The sequence below is a fragment of the Cordyceps militaris genome, assembly GCF_000225605.1.
Source record: "Cordyceps militaris CM01 unplaced genomic scaffold CCM_S00003, whole genome shotgun sequence".
Lineage (NCBI taxonomy): Eukaryota > Fungi > Ascomycota > Sordariomycetes > Hypocreales > Cordycipitaceae > Cordyceps > Cordyceps militaris.
Genome location: NW_006271971.1, coordinates 4,486,539 through 4,500,984, shown reverse-complemented (window position 1 = coordinate 4,500,984; position 14,446 = coordinate 4,486,539). Strand labels below are relative to the sequence as shown.

At 55.6% G+C, this 14,446-nt stretch overlaps 5 protein-coding genes across 5 annotated transcripts; all 5 read left to right on the top strand.

The window, feature by feature from the left end:
* Nucleotides 1-984: 984 nt before the first annotated feature.
* Nucleotides 985-2,022, top strand: CCM_05021 (mitochondrial nuclease; the record flags this gene model as incomplete). Its single annotated transcript, XM_006670166.1, has 1 exon — nucleotides 985-2,022. One exon carries the CDS (start codon nucleotides 985-987, stop codon nucleotides 2,020-2,022), a length of 1,038 nt encoding a protein of 345 aa, XP_006670229.1.
* A 6,001-nt stretch (nucleotides 2,023-8,023) lies between these two features.
* CCM_05020 (phosphotransmitter protein Ypd1, putative) lies at nucleotides 8,024-8,622 on the top strand (the record flags this gene model as incomplete). The annotated part of the gene is made up of 3 exons (XM_006670165.1): nucleotides 8,024-8,050; nucleotides 8,126-8,292; nucleotides 8,352-8,622. 3 exons carry the CDS (start codon nucleotides 8,024-8,026, stop codon nucleotides 8,620-8,622), a joined length of 465 nt encoding a protein of 154 aa, XP_006670228.1.
* A 932-nt stretch (nucleotides 8,623-9,554) lies between these two features.
* On the top strand, nucleotides 9,555-10,292 carry CCM_05019 (uncharacterized protein; the record flags this gene model as incomplete). Its single annotated transcript, XM_006670164.1, has 1 exon — nucleotides 9,555-10,292. The coding sequence occupies one exon, from the start codon at nucleotides 9,555-9,557 to the stop codon at nucleotides 10,290-10,292; it is 738 nt and encodes a 245-aa protein (XP_006670227.1).
* A 509-nt stretch (nucleotides 10,293-10,801) lies between these two features.
* On the top strand, nucleotides 10,802-11,407 carry CCM_05018 (uncharacterized protein; the record flags this gene model as incomplete). Its single annotated transcript, XM_006670163.1, has 2 exons — nucleotides 10,802-11,055; nucleotides 11,125-11,407. The coding sequence occupies 2 exons, from the start codon at nucleotides 10,802-10,804 to the stop codon at nucleotides 11,405-11,407; spliced, it is 537 nt and encodes a 178-aa protein (XP_006670226.1).
* A 604-nt stretch (nucleotides 11,408-12,011) lies between these two features.
* On the top strand, nucleotides 12,012-13,585 carry CCM_05017 (uncharacterized protein; the record flags this gene model as incomplete). Its single annotated transcript, XM_006670162.1, has 2 exons — nucleotides 12,012-12,837; nucleotides 12,891-13,585. 2 exons carry the CDS (start codon nucleotides 12,012-12,014, stop codon nucleotides 13,583-13,585), a joined length of 1,521 nt encoding a protein of 506 aa, XP_006670225.1.
* Nucleotides 13,586-14,446: the final 861 nt, after the last annotated feature.

Below are 14,446 nucleotides of genomic sequence, written 5' to 3'. Positions count from 1 at the left end.
CCTTTTCAGTAAGCGTGCAACGGCCGTGGTGTAGTATACACGGTGCGACCGGCTCTCAACCAGACAAGGTCGTGCCGATTTCATGCACGATGCGATGCGGTGCGAAGTTGTGCAGCGGATCATGCCGGCTGTGACGCTGAGTCGACGGTCGCGGGAGCTATGCCGGACGAGGCCGTGAGCCTCATCAGGGGAGACATGACGAATGGAGATGTCATGATGTCAGCAGAGAGGAATCTCAGCTGGTGCTGCATACACGCGCGAGGGTGGTGGTGTCTGTGGTGGTTGTCGAGTCACGGACAGGTGGTCACGGGTCGTGATGGTATAGGCAGGCGACAGGCTGCGGTGCGTACAGGCATGAGTGATTTATGACAGCAAATACAGATGTGCAGACAAGATGACTGACTAGTTGTTCGTAACATGGAAGTTGATAAGCCGCAGCTGAATGATGATGGATTTAGAAAGTTAGGTGAAAGAACGGCCTGCTGTGCGGCGATGGCCATAAATAACTGACCCCACTTCACGACAGCGCCAGTCGCAGAGCGAGCGATTTCAGGCCCCAATAATGTTAATGTTAGGATGAGGCTAAAGTATAATGTGTAAGCTCACTTTGTGTAAAATGGGGTATTATCAAATAAAATAGCAGAAGTTACGTAGATAAATACAACTAGAAAGTCAGAAAATTCGAGAGAATTCACCATTTCACTGCCAAAGTGATACGGTGTCTGTCTCCACCAATACGCGCGCCGTCTTTTCTCCATGTGGCCCAGCTTCGTTTCTTCAACCTCGCAAAAGCCAGACTCGGAAAACAAGCCACATGAACACGGGTGTTCAGTAGGAAGGCCCCCGTGAGCGAAGGACCCCAAAGCCCTACCACAAACCTCCCGGCTGACTTGTTCCCGCTCCCAGGCAGCTACGGTGTTTTCCTATAAATTCTCGGACCATCCAGCAGCTCTCCTCGTCGCCGCGGAGCCAAAGCCACCCACCATGTCCAAACAATCCATCGCCATGATTGCTGCTCTCAGTGCTGGAGGCGGCGCCGCCCTCACGGCCGCCGTCTACTCCTTGCGCTCCAAACCCGACCAACAACAGCAACAACAACCGACACCCACGCTCCCCGGCGCGTACCCATCACCGCCGCAGCAAACCCCCCTAACCGCCGCCCTCGGCACGCCTCTTTCTACCGGCGTGGCCGCCGCCCCCTCGCCCGTCAACCCGTCCGGCCTCTTTGAGTACGGCTTCCCCGGCCCCGTCGCCGACGTCGCCGCGCGCTCCGCCCTCGTCTCCAGCTACGACCGCCGCACGCGCAACCCGCACTGGGTGGCTGAACACATCACGCCCGCGTCCCTCGCGCGCCGCGACGCCGACCGCAAACACAGCACCTTTCTCGAGGACACGGCCGTCCCGCCGCAGTTCCGCGCCGGCCTCAAGGACTACTACCGCAGCGGCTACGACCGCGGCCACCAGGTACCCGCCGCCGACGCCAAGTGGTCTCAGCAGGCCATGGACGACACCTTTTACCTCACCAACATGTGCCCCCAGGTCGGCGAGGGCTTCAACCGCGACTACTGGGCCCACTTTGAGGACTTTTGCCGCCGCCTGACCGTCCGCTACCCCTCGGTCCGCATCGTCACCGGCCCGCTCTACCTCCCCCGCAAGGATCCGGCGGACAACAAGTGGTATGTCAAGTACGAGATGATTGGCAGCCCGCCCTCCGTCGCCGTGCCTACGCACTTCTACAAGGTCATCTTTGCCGAGGATGGCAAGGCTGGTGGCAATGTCGCCCTCGGCGCCTTTGTCCTCCCCAACGCTCCCATCGACAACAACAAGCCTATTACCGACTTTGAGGTCCCCGTTGAGGCCGTCGAGCGCGCCAGCGGCCTCGAATTCGCCTCCAAGCTACCCGCCCAGCGCCGCAAGCGCCTCTGCGCTGATACCACGTGCGCCTTGGTCATCAAGGACTACTCCGACAGGCAAAAGGCCTTCGCCAAGGGTGATAAGCGGGCTTTGCCGCCTACGCAATAGTCGAAGCTACATGTCTTTTGATGACCTCTGCTATTTTATTTTTTTAGCTTGATGTACTGCTTATATTCCTCGCAATCCTCACTATTCACACTCTCAGCATTGTCATCCTTGTCATTTATGTCATGGTTGCCATCTCTCTTACCATCAGCGTCACCTTTTCACTGTTATTCTAGAAAACCAAGACAAGCTGGGTCTAGGGGGTATAGACTTTACATTTTCTGTATATTAGCTTCACATGTCGTATAGAATTAGCCTCGCATTTATAATAGATAGCACAGAAACAACCCACTGAACAGTATATCTTAAACCCAGACTGGGGGCGATGCCACAAGCCTCCAAACCACGTCGAGTGCCAGGACTACAACTGACTGGAAACTTGAGCAGGAAACGACGTATAGAGGTCAGCGCACCGCAGTGAAATCTAACCTGTGGCAACGGAGACGAACAGCGCGCCTAATATGTGTACCAGGTCATATGACTCGTCGATCTGAGATGTCTTGAGACCTGTACGTTGTTGAATAAAGCATGTCCGGTTGAGCTGGTCAATCTCGCTCACACCAAGAAATTCAGAGTGATCACTGAAGCTATTTCAAGAATACGTCCTGCGACGCAAAATAAAATGGATGATGAATAGCCTGGTCGTGCTTCGGAACCATGTCCGCATCACGAAACATCACGGAAGAAGACAACTCTCAATGGAAACCAGGCAGACCGCTTCTCCTATAGACAAACGCCACCACTTTCTCTAACTAGCAAAAGTCACGACACTCTAGTGATACAGACATCCCTTTGTCAGGGAACTTGTGGCATTCCCACAGCACTCAGCAAGCTTCATCAAGCAAAGAGTCGAGGACAAGATATCTTGGCAAGGCAAAATCAGAGGCAGTAAGTAGTGGCTGGCAATTCGTACAGATACAGGAAGCGAGCCGGCCGCATTACAATTTTTGTTTATGTAAACCACAAGATTCTATCAATCCACCCCTGGAAAAAAAAAAGTCTTCCCGAACCTCGGCGGCAGACGGCCGTTCCCCTCACATTCACACCAGGCACACGCCGAGGCACTAGTCTTGTCGCTTCTCTTATCCCAGCAGGAGAATTGCACATGCTAGCAGTATGTCGATCAGGCTCCTCAACACCATGCCGCGGGGGGGTTTCGTACGCGCCGAGGGCTCATCTTCAGTTGAGAAACTAACAGACAACGGGACAGGGCCAATTTTGCGTGGCGAAGCGTTTTCCTGCACTCGCTACATTTCCGCACAGAAGTAGAATATTTGCCGCCAGGGTCTAATGGGCCAAACCGAATTACATGTAATATACCAACGCACGAGCAATTGTAATACAGGGGATAATGTGATATGGGTCCAGCCTATGCCCCTTTGTGGTATTCCCGGTCTTCTGTCCGGCGGTATAGAATATATTGACCCTGTCGTTGGGGCTCACCTATTCTTATGCGCAGGGTCCCGTCGCAGATATTGACTGGGAAAAAAGTGCGGGCTGACATGATTGCTGCAGGGAGATGTCCTTGGCCAACAGAGGATAGCTTCTTACGGCGCTGGCGCTATGGGCCGACCCAATGCAAATACCAAGTGTCGGTGTCGCAAATGTCCATCGACGAGCCGTCAAGACCGCGGCCGTTGAAGCAGCTAGCGTTGTTGAGTAACAAACTTAGTTAGGTAGGTAGTCAAAAGTTAAGAGCAATGTCCACGATCGTCTTATCCACAGAGGGGCTGACGACGTTAACAGACCGAGCAGGGCGTTTTTAGAGCTGTTGGGCAGCCGGAAATTACATATGTGGCCGGCATGGCAACATGGTCTGTTCGACCGTCGACGTGGACACGGGGTTGGTGCACGAGCTGGATGAAGTGCGGTGTGTCGATCTCATGCCAACTAACTATGTATTAGAGCGCGAGCAACGGTCAGGTTGTGTGTGGTGGGTGGTGGGAGACAGCGTTCCCGCACTTTGGAGACGCGGCCAGGGTATGCGCGGTGACGTAGGAGCAAGAGTCTAGAACACGCCCCGGAAGGGCAGTCTGATGCAGGCGTGAGGGCGCTGTGTAACGACCAGTCAACAAGACGATGCAACTGAGCGAATACAGAAGCGTCGGCAGTTTGCAGTGAATCCTGCGAGCAAGGTGCAAACGAGTCTGGAGGCGCGAAGTCAGCTGTCGTGTGATACAACCGCCCATACGAGAGGGCTTATCGTGAGCTGGTGGTCGCAGCAGCACAAGATGCGTCATCGGTTGCACATTGCTCAGTCGGGAGACGACTGCCCAACAGGTCGCTTGTCGAGATAACAGCGTCGAACATGTCCATCATCAGACAAAGCTGCGCAGCAGGGTTATCCTTGTGGGTGACATGTTTACCAATAATTCGAGACAAGGCCGAGACGACGGGGCTATTGAAAAGGTTGGTGTGGAGAGGAGCTGTTGCGTGAGTTGGGCTGAGATGAATGGCGCTCGAAATTGGCTTGGGCAGTTCTGAGCTGGCCATGGAGAAAAATGGCGAGAGGCCACAGAGTTGGAACTCTGGAATGGGGGAGCCTGGGAGGGAGAGACGTATCTAGGGTCCGATGATGTAATAGTTAAGTGCTTGCTGGCGGTGGCGGACCCCTGCTGGCGCGAGTCGGCCCCGGCTCCCGCCGTCTTGAAGAGCATGCGTGCTTTGGTTTGCAGTTGGCTAGTTGCCGACTTGGAGAGGCGGTATGGAGTAACTATGGCCGGCCATAGGGTTAGGTATGCATTTGTTATTGTGAGTATTCCGTCCTGGGTCAAGAATTGCCGCGAAGAGCAAGCAAATTCGCGGATGATGCAGTATAATGGATTTTTCCCTTGGTGGATGCAGAATGCCAAGCACGAACTAATAAGCGGCAGCGAGTGTGGGCCAGTTCATTACGTCGCGGAGCCACCTGGGCAGCTCGAGTTTTCTTTCATCTTGGTCGATGCTTTGTGTGAGGAGGAAGAAACCCCCATTTTGGAGGTCGACCGAGTCCAGACAATGCCATGTGGGTGTGGTGTGGAGGGGCATGGCTGAGATGGAAGACGCTAGAGTGCGTGTTGATGAGGGGCAAAGGTTGCGAGTAGAATCCAAAGGGCTGGCTGGGTGTAGGGTGGTTGGAGAAGGATGCTGTTTGAACGACAAGGTATGGCGACAGAGTGATTGCCCTCGGCTCTGCTGATTATGCGCGAGGATTGTCTCGATTATTTGTCAGACTTGTTGGTTGTAACCTGTTGGGAACGTCGTTGCTGGCTGGAGAGTCGTCACGCCCCTCTTTGGTTTGGCAGCAAGGGAGGGGCAGATCTGTAACCATGACTTGCGAATGCAGCTAGTCGCCCGACGATGCTGGTCAAGCCAAGAGTACGGGAATAGGCTCGATGGAAAGTGTGACTGAAATCGAAGGGGTGCATCGGCCGAGTCGCTGGAGGGTGGCCTGGCATCGAGACTGGACCACTGGCCCGATGAGCGGGCGAAGCATTGATGTTGATGCTCGGACTGGCAAATGGGGGCTTTGATCTGAGAGATTTTGGCGCGCGCATGAGGTGTGGCACGAGAAAGACGGGCCTGTGACGTCGTTTTGCCTGTACGTATGTGCAGATTAGCTTTGACGCTAGAAGGAGTGTTGTGCGTGACGGACCTGAGATGGCAACAGCACCAGGAGCTATAGCAGAGAGGGCGAAATGTGAAAAAAAAAATGGCTAGGGCCGACAAGTTGAAATGGTGTATATCGGACCGACCTAAGAGGGGTGTTTGGGGGTGGTGAGAAGGGGTGGCGATGGCACGAGGTTGTGAATGGATTGTTGTTTGCTGCGATGATGCAGTTGGTTGTATTGGAGTGGGTTTGGTGGTGATGGTTGGTGGTGGTGATGCCAACTGAGCCACGAGCTTGGAGGTACGGTACCTACAAGTAGGTACACAAGTACCTCCAGTCACTCCAGTCACCTATCACCTACCAGTGACTGTCGTGTAAGTGTTTGGCTCGCCGGACGCTGTGAACGGGGGCCGCGTCCAGAGTGCAGCCCCGTGTTTTTAGGGAATGCTAAATGTTTGTTGTTATTCACTTGTGCTTCCTGCTTTCTCTAACACCCTTTCTTTTCTTTCTTTTTTTTTTCTTCACGGGTCGGTGGATTGATGGAAATAGTTTCTGATGCTGACCTGCAGCCTCAGTGGAGGTTTTAAGGGCCTCGATCCACCGAGTCCACTGTGCGCCCACCGGTAGATACCTGTGGTTTGGGGGGAATCAGCCAGTAGCAACGTGCGCTGAACAGCCTACATTGAGGTACCTGAGTGCAAGGGCCTCGGGGTTGTCCACTAAAAGGCCCAGATTGTTCGCTCAAAAACTCCAGATTTTCCACTAAATGGCCTAAATTGCCTCTATAGGGTGTCCGAATTGTCCACTGTAATCACTGTAAGGCGTAATGAGGCAGGTAAGGAAAACCCGCCAAAAACCCCCCCCTCTTTCAGTTGTGACCAAAAAAGCGCCGCCCTCGCCTTTCAACGTACCTGTTCCTCTCGTCCTCACGCAACCACCACGTTATTCCATCACCCAGTCGCCCTCCACCCAATTCCTGTCCATTCGTCCATCCGCAAGCCATCTCCGTCTGTCCACATTGTCCACCTCACTAGTACCGCTGTTCCCTGCAAGGGTGCCTGTTCTTCTCTCATCTCGCCCTCTTGCCGCCGCACCGTTCCACCCTCCAACCCTCGTACGCCTCTCGCCAAAAAAGAGCTTCCCCGCCACGTTCGTCGCAAAAGCAAATTCGCGCTGCGATTGCCATCCTCGTCCTGCGAGCCATCCTTTCTCCGAACCAATCTCCAACCTGGTCTCGCTTGCTTCCTCGCTCAACGCCTCTCGTTAAAGCCGACTAGTGCCGCTGCACCTTCTTTTTTCCTGCTTCAGCCGCTCTCGCCGTCCCGCACCTGGTTGTCCAAACTCAACCACCAAGCAAACGTCGCGTACCGCATTGGCATACGCACACTCCGTACTCCGTACACATTGCTGCTGCATCCAACCTGTCTGTCTTCGACTCCCCTGGTTGACCAGCAAGGATCCGCCCGCCCTCCCGGAACGCTTCCGGGCATTTTCGTACACACATAGCATACAATCGGACTCACCATCGGTAAGAATTCTCCAAAATGACAAGCACCACGCCAAATGTCACCCACAACTCCCCTGCCATGCCCCTTCGTCATTCTGCTCGCCCCTCCCCAAGCACTGGCTCCTCGTCTACTCTGCCGTGCTTGTCCTCTGTCTCGCTTTTTGGTGCGCCCTCGCTCAGGGCTTTGCCGTCGACATGTTGTGCGATGCGCCATGTCCCTGCCATGGCTCGCTGGCCTTGGTTGCGCCCGTCTCACGGCCCTCTCTCTGTCGTGCGCCCGCTCGCTTTCCGCCTCGCCATCACCTAACCGCCCGCGATGCGATGACCCCGCGGCCTGCCACCAACCCAGCTTAGCTCCAGCGAGCTGACACCGACCTTGCCCTCTGGTCCTCTGGATAAGCTACTGCTATAGGTACGGAGTACCAGCACGGCATATTCGTACCTCAACACAATACCTAGACGCATGGAGCTACGCATGTAGGCCTGGCCTGGCGTACCGATGCAGATATGGCTGCAGCGTTGTCCTCCACGCCCAACCGTACCATCCGTCACAAGCGTCAAGGGTCACAATCCGTTCCTCAGGCTCCGGCTCCGTCGTCTGGCCTCGCCTCGTCTCTCTCTTCCCCCGCGGCATCGACCCCAGTGGCGGAAGACCCCTGCTATACATATACACCACTTCCTTCCCCTGCCGCTCCCGCTCCCGCCCTCCTACTTCATGCTTCCTCCATACCCTGCTTCCTTCTCATCCTTGCTGTCCACTTGTTCATTTTCTCCCTCTCCTAATCCATCCGCCGGCGCTATTCATGCTTTCCATGCTTTCCCTCCCCCCCCAACGCCCAGCCGTCTCGCGCTCCTCGTCTTCCTACCCACCCACATACACCTGCAGTGAAAACTGTTCCTGCGCCAACATGCCAGCCGCGGGCGCTGAAGATGATGTTGGTTCTCGAAACAGCGGCCCGTCGGGATCTGCTGCCTGTACCAAGCAACATAACTGACTCTTGGTTCTGTAGTACACTGACGACGAAATGGAGATTGACCTCGGCGACACGATCGACATGCCGACTTTTAGTCAGATCCTTGAAATGGACGAGCCTGGCGACCGCGAGTTCTCTGCGTCCATCGTCTTTGGCTTCTTCGATCAGGTTGAGGAGACTTTCGCCTCGATGGACAAGGCTGTGTGAGTCGCTGCCCACTGGCTCCAACCCTTGGCGATGGGCGCACTAACACTGGTTGCAGCGCGGAGAAGAACTTGGAAGAGCTCTCCTCGCTCGGCCATTTCCTCAAAGGGTCCTCGGCTACCCTTGGTCTTGTGCGAGTACGTGACGGCTGCGAAAAGATTCAGCGCTTTGGCAAGCTGGAGAACGAGGACGGCTCATCAGAACCCGACGCCGACCTGTGCCTCGAGCGCCTCAAGGAGGCACTCGCTACCGTAAAGATGGACTACCAGGCCGCCGAAATACGACTCCGCGAATTTTACAAGGCAGAGGAGAATCGCGAAGAAGCCTAATCTCGCTACATGCACGCCTTATACCCTGGAGCCGGGTGCGGATTCCATGCCCGAAAATAGATTCGTTGGCGAGCGGTAATGCAACGAGGGCTGCAGACGCATCAGCACAGATGCACTGACAGCGTTGGTCGTCTATGGCAGGATAGACTCCCAGAGTATTGCATCTAAATGTATGCAGTATGCGCCATGCCAGACGCTTGTACAGATTATACGGACGATTGACATTGGGGAGGATCGGTTGGACATGACTACTCAGCGTGATTCGCTGCATGACATTGGGGGCGCTATTTTGAATACCACGTTTGCATCGGCAGTATACCCACGAGGACACTGCTTTTTACGAATCAAAACATTTTGACCCTTCGTGCTCCGCTGCTTTGGAGCCAGCTCACCTAGACTTGCCACTACAGAGACCGTAGGACGAGAACAGCCGTAAGTGTAAGCTTTGCCAAGATATTCCCAAGGCTTGATTGACCGTGAAATTTGACTCTAAACCTCGTGCTAATAGAGAGGTCTTTGAGAAGGATAGTGCGTGAAACAGGGTATTGACCAAGCTTCACGCTCGGCCAGCACGGGTACAGTGCGGATGAACAGGGGAGATGTTTACCAAGCAGACTTCTTACCTATAGCTTAGTCTCGAAAACGGCGCCAATTTAATCTTTCCTATGTAATAAATGTCCAGAAATGGCCGTGGCTGTGCTGTCGATCTCAAGCGAGATCGATGCCGTGCAGCCCACTTACGGCTAACTACCTACTAGTTAAATAACCCACACGTTTCACGGCCACCCACCAAACGAACAAACCATGCTCTCTCCACCACAACTTGGTCAGCCAGTCCCGCCCAATACGTTTTATTTTACCTCTTCTTTGCCAATCTCCTCGTCATTACCCCTTCTTTTTTTTTTTTTTTTCTTTTTTTCCCCGCGCGCAAAATGGCAGCTCGTCAAGCTGGGCCTGCGCGTCAGAGCACCAATCCCACGCACTTCCTCTGTATCCCTCTTGGACGGCGCCAGCTTGCGCGCAACATGACCGCCTTTCGCGCCGACGTGACCAACATCAACGCCGCCGAACCCTTGCCGCCCGACGCGGTACGGCCACCGGGCACCATGCACATTACGCTCGGCGTCATGAGTTTGCCGCAACCGGCGCAGCTGGAGCGGGCAACGGCGCTGCTGCGGGGGCTCCGCCCACGGGACATCCTCGTTGAGACGAGGGCAGCACTGCGGCGGCGATCCTGGGGGTTGGCCGGCCCGGCAGCGTCGCAGGAGAGAAATGTGTGGCTGACCCTCAAGGGACTTTATGCCATGCAGAGCCCTGTCAGCACGGGTGTACTGTACGCGCAGCCGCTGGATGCTGCCGGGCAAGGCGCGGGGCTGTTGTATGCCTTCTGCCAGGCGGTGCGGCAGAGGTTCATCGACGCGGGCCTGATGGAGGCAGAGAGGAGGCCGTTTTTGCTGCACGCGACGGTCGTCAATACGACGCACGTCAAGCAGGCACGGCCGCGGGAGAGGCTGCTGCTGGATGCGCAGGCGCTGTTGGACGAGTATGCGGAGCATGTTTGGTTGGACCGCCACGAGGTCCGGACGCTGGCCATTTGTAAAATGGGCGCGAAACCAAAGGGGATGCGCGGCGACGCGGCGTACGAGGTGGTGGAGGAGGTGGTTGTCTAGGCTGCCCTGGTAGCGACTGCGACCGACGAGGAGCATGGCGAGGAAGGAACGGTGCGAATGACATGGACTTGTTGATGCACTGGGCCCGAGATAAGAACTTCGAGGGTGCATGTGCTATCAGTAAATGTGTCTCCATTATCATAGCCCGTATCGGGGTGGCATTTTTACGGTCGGCAACGTCCACGAGCATCATGGGCGACGCGCCTCTTGCTGTCCCGGAGAGGGGCGGATCCAGCTCAAGCTGGACGACAATATCCGAGTCCTCGTCTCCTGCAGAGACGACAAGTTCCGGACTCGCCTCTCCTGACGCTCTGAAAATGCACCGTATTACTACTACCACCGTGGCGTTTGCGCGGTCGCAAAGGCAACTTCACCAGCAACTGTGGTTTCTGCGGCGGAATATGGAGGCCACCGGCGACCTTCCTCCATCCGTTTCGATGCTAATTGGCTGCCTCCGGTCATTCAAAAGAGCAATCTATGATTTTTCTTTGCTGCTGAAATTAAAAGGAATGGCGCTTGCCCCATCGACTCTCCAGTTGTATGATCGCATGCTGAATGTGTGCAAGACGTGTGTTGGCCAGCTCGCAACGAAGTTCCAGCAGTGGACCGACCTTGACCGGATTGACCCGGAAGACGACCGTCTGTATTGGCGGCCGCACGGCCAAGAGTATGGACGGTGGAGCGAATTATACCTGACACTGGTGGCACTGCAGATTACTCTCTGTTGCGAAGTGTTCCGCCTCGGTGCCAACTACAGCCCTCTGTAAGTGAAAGAATAAGGACACAACTGTCGAACAGTCCACCCGGACGGCAGAGGCTAATGGATGATCAGAGCCGACAGTTTAAGGCACATCAAATTACCGTTTCCCACGGCAGAACTTTGCGCGGTGTCAACCCAACTGGAGCTCACGGCTCTCGGTCTTGACAGCGCATGGTCAACCCTTGAGGCGCGTCGGCAGGTACTAGAGTTTCTGATGGAGCCGGACACAAAAGAGAAATATCTTGTTGAATTGGCGCAGTTAAAGTGGACGATTGGCATGCATCAATGTGCCGGTGAAATAGTAAGAGAGATTGATCGGAGTTTGAGAAAATGGATCTCAAAGGCCGAAGAGTAGGAGAGTCCCGGGTTGGCAAGACTTGTAGCGTGGTTCGGTAGTATAGACTGGTATTAATGAAGAAATGAATCCCATTGTTCAACACGCTTGAGCACCGCTTCTTGTTACTTGATTCCGAGCCCTTGTTGGCCAAGCCTGCGATAGAGGCCCGGGTAGCGTGTACCAAGACAAGGTGCTTAGAATTACTGAGGATTGGCAATACAAGGGCATAGATGATTCTACTATGTAATGGCTACACAAGCTAGTATGGAGTACTTTTCTATTGTAATATCTCCATGTCGTTTTACTGGACTGTTTCCCACACTTACATGACTTCAAGCAAAGCACATCAAGGTGGCAGGCAGTCTCTAGGCTTGACGCTCCAGCCACCGCCCCGCGCTGACCTCTCCCCACCAGGTTCAACTTGTCATTCTACGTCGCACATCACGCTCCTCGCCCTCTAGGCATCCAAATTGGCCATTCGACTCGCCATCCTTAATCATTATCCGACGAAAAAAAAGGCTCCAAGAGCCCGAGCCCGGCTCCCCAACATCAACGCGGCCATGCGTGACGACCTCTAGCAGCGATCCAGGGCACACGAGATCAACCCCCCCGACAATTCGCCATGAGCGCCTCTGACAAACGCCGCGTACACGGCGTCACTGGAACCCACGTCCTGCGGACGGCCTCGTCCGCGCGGCATGCCTACCACAGCTCCAGCAGCTCTGCCGGGGCGGGCTCCCCCATCAGCGCCCACGCAGGCAGCGGCCCAGGCAGCAGCCACTTGCCCGCCGTGCCCCAGCGCGTGGCCGTGGTTAACGCCAGCGCCCTCAGCGACGACACTGACGACACCAACAAGGACAAGGACAAGGAAAAAGACATGAGTCCAGGGACGACGACGACGACGAGTGGCGCCAGCACACCCGTCACCCGCACCGCCTCATCGCGCACGGCTAAGGAAAAGCAGCGGGAGCGGGACCGCGAGCGCGAGTCGGCGAGCCTCGCGGCGCAGGTCCGCCAAAAGGACGAGCGTATCGCATACCTTGAGCGCGAAATGGACACGATGGAGCGCGAGTTCCAGCACCAGCTCGATAAGCTCAGCGCCAACGAGAGCGAGACGGCCACCTTTTGGCAGGCTAAGCACAGCGCACTGAACCAGCAGTACTTACGGACCGACACGGAGCTGCGGCTGCTGCGGGCCGAAGTCGACGTCCGCGAGGCCGAGCGCGCCGAGCTGCGCCAGGGCTGGGAGGTGCTCCGACGAGAGCTCATGGAGCGAGATGAAGAGATGCGCGGGTTGCGGGGGCAGGTGAGGGGCCTTAAAGAGTTTGTGAGCACGAGTACGCGCGCCGACGGGCAGACGAGCGACGAGGTCTTTGGCGACGGCATGGCGCGGCTGGGGAACGGGCTGCAGAACTGGGTGATTTCGCATTTCCGAAAAGCGAGGCTAGGTTCGTTCGTGCGAGTGGTTGGGGATTTGACAGTGATGCTAATCATGCTGCAGATTTGCCAAGTTTAGATGAGGAGACTACGGCGGAAATCAGTGAGCTGGTGCCCATGTACGAAGAGCTGGCCAAGACGGCCAAGGTGCATCTTTTGCAGTCGATTGTGTCGCGCATCTTTGTCGACATGATTTTTGATTCGTACTTTGTCGGCCTCTCCGACAGCCAGACTCGGCTTTTCCGGCAGATGGAAGAGGTACTCGCCTCGCTTTGCGGGCCAACGCAGCACGAGCCCGTGAACCAGTGGCGCGCCGCCACGCTCACGCTCCTGCGGCGGGAAGCGGCGCCTCAAGCGCACCTTCAAGACGACACGGCCGTCTTTGCCGAGCACGTCGTCTCCCGTACCAACCACGTGCTCGACCGGCTGACGGGCAGCGAGGGCAGCAGCGCCCGGGACGCGGCGCTGCGGGTGCTCGTCAACAACGCTGTGGAGCTTGCGCGGCTCCTGGTGGTGCAAAAGGCGGTGCTGCGCGTGTACATGCCGAAGGTGCAGCCACACCAGCGTGTGCTGTTTGACCCGAGCACGATGGAGGACGTGGGCGGCCTCGAGGACGACGACGAGGACGGTCTGGGGCCAACGCGCGAGGTGGCATGTGTAGTGTTTCCGGGTGTGGTGAAGCATGGGGACGAGCACGGCACGCAGCTGCAGTACCGCAACATGATTTGCAAGGCCAAGGTGGTGTGCAGGCAGGAGTAAATAGTACGGTGCTGGTTGTGCCCAAGATCACGTTGTGCTTTATTACGATGTTATGAAGCTATAGAAGAGACGGCCCACACCGATGGACAACCTGACGGGGAAACAGTTGGTAGGCCAAAAGTTTTTACAAGTAGAAGCTAGGAATCGGTAACAAGAAGCCGGTGCAGGTGATGCAAGAGTATGCCTGCGTAGCCGGTTGTATTGCATGGTTGGTAGCATTAGGAATTCATACATACGCTTGATGTTGTCAAGCAGTGAAAGCATGTCGATCGAGCCTGCAAAAGAGCTCCCGTCACTTATTGAATAGGGTTTATTTCTTGTCATGCTCATAAAACAACAACGCGTACTATGCTCTCTGTTATGCTACACCGCCCGTACCGAATCATTTTATCGCTGGTGGTTCTAGCGACGATGGCAGATGTATCATGGTGCAGAGACAGCTTGGTTACATGGTTATCGGGCGTGTTGGCTAATGTAGAGCAGGACGAGGGGTGCGGCGCATCCCCCCCTCTCATTCACATGGGAATTGCAGAAAGAGTACGTTGTATTTTGTCGCAAATTGATGCTTGCACGCTACCTGAGGCGAAAATTGATGCTATTTGTAGATGGGGCTGTCAGACATGGCTTCTGCGCGGCTGCGGTGAGTCTGAAGGGGACCGCAGGGCGTACGGAGTAGTTAGTCCAAAGGGGGACTGGTCCTTTCAATCTATTGTTTGTCGAGGCCCGGATTTCTATTTGAGATGGTGCTAGTGAGAGAGTAGTAGTGGAAGGCTGTTTGCGTGAAGCGCTAGTGAGATGTCTCGGGGAAGACTGGAATGCAGGCGGGGTTATGGAATAGAAGGAGGGGGAAGTACACAAGTG